The sequence below is a fragment of the Crocuta crocuta genome, unplaced genomic scaffold, assembly GCF_008692635.1.
Source record: "Crocuta crocuta isolate KB4526 unplaced genomic scaffold, BGI_CrCroc_1.0 scaffold443, whole genome shotgun sequence".
NCBI classification, from domain to species: domain Eukaryota; kingdom Metazoa; phylum Chordata; class Mammalia; order Carnivora; family Hyaenidae; genus Crocuta; species Crocuta crocuta.
Genome location: NW_027529446.1, coordinates 1,139,121 through 1,140,314, shown reverse-complemented (window position 1 = coordinate 1,140,314; position 1,194 = coordinate 1,139,121). Strand labels below are relative to the sequence as shown.

The 1,194-nt window shown below is 67.3% G+C and overlaps 1 protein-coding gene across 1 annotated transcript in view; it reads right to left on the bottom strand.

The window, feature by feature from the left end:
- ADAT3 (adenosine deaminase tRNA specific 3) overlaps window positions 1–914 on the bottom strand; it is a 1,956-nt gene extending 1,042 nt beyond the window's left edge. The window contains 2 exon segments of the mRNA XM_077760666.1: window positions 1–2; window positions 5–914. The exon segment at window positions 1–2 is cut by the window's left edge and continues 1,042 nt beyond it. Coding sequence (XP_077616792.1) covers window positions 1–2; window positions 5–203 — 201 coding nt within the window. The 5' untranslated portion in view covers window positions 204–914.
- Between the last annotated feature and the right edge of the window lie 280 nt (window positions 915–1,194).

Below are 1,194 nucleotides of genomic sequence, written 5' to 3'. Positions count from 1 at the left end.
AGGCGCAGGGCCGACACCTCCTTGAGGAGGCGGGAGGTCTGGCGCTTGTCGAGGACGGGCGCGGCGTAGGCCAGCACCAGCTCCACGCCCTGGGACTGCTGCTCGGACAGCACCGGGAGGACTTGCCACGGCGCGGGCACCGCCTGGGGGCTCGCGGCCTCCTCGTCTCCACGCTGCTCCGCGAGGCCCGGGGCGAGGTCCATCCTCTGCGGGGCTCCGACTGTGGGAGACAGAGATGGGGGCAGGGCACCGTCCGTCAGCCCCTGGCGTCGTCCCGGGTCCCCGGAGCGAGCGGGATCCAAAGTCTGGGGGCTCCGCCCCCACGAGACGCGCCACCAGCCTCGCTCTCCCTCAGGTCCTCCTAACGCTTGGCCTGCAGAGCTTAAGCCATCGCTGGCAGCCTTGTCTCCCTCCGCGAGGTGCCGGGGACACGCGCACGGATCTGGAGACGCAGTGACCGTGACCGCTCTCGTCAACCGTCTTCACGCGGACTGCGTGCTCAGGTGCTAGTGCTCCGTGACTCGTTACAATGACCTTCACCTGTTTCTTTGTGCACTTTTTCGGAGACACAACTTCTAAAACACTCAGCGGTGCGTGTGCGCCCCGCATCACGACCCCTGCTGGTCGGGGCCGCCTCGGGTTGTGTCAGAGCTAAAGCACTGGTTGTCTGGACGAGGTTCCGCGGCATCGAAGGCGCCACCGTGCACCCGAACACACCGCCCCCCGCCCCTTCCCTGGGGACAGGGAGGTGCTGGAGTCACCTCTCAGCTGTGCGCTTTCACCTTTCCTGATGTGCCTCAGCCGCGTGGACCCCACTCAAGGAGGGCACAGGACACCCTCGCCCGCCGCGGAACGTCCGGAGCTCACAATACAAATTTGACCAATGAACAGAATTGGGGACCACGAGAGGCGGAGCGCAGGGAGGGGCCCCGCGTGCGCCCCCAGTACTGTGGCCGGCAGGGACCACGGCACCCACCGGGCACACACCACGCCCAGGACCCCACGGCCCGCACCGGCCACTAAGCTCCCACAGGCTCCACAGCAAAATGCAGTCTCACCTGCCCCTCCAGAAGCACAGCCTCTGAGTAAAACGGGCAACAGGAAGGCTGCCAGCGGGACGCCGCCAGCTGGGGTGCCAGCTCCGAGGCAGGAGGGGGAACTCGCGGGACAGTCACCGCGTGAGCCAGCAACCGC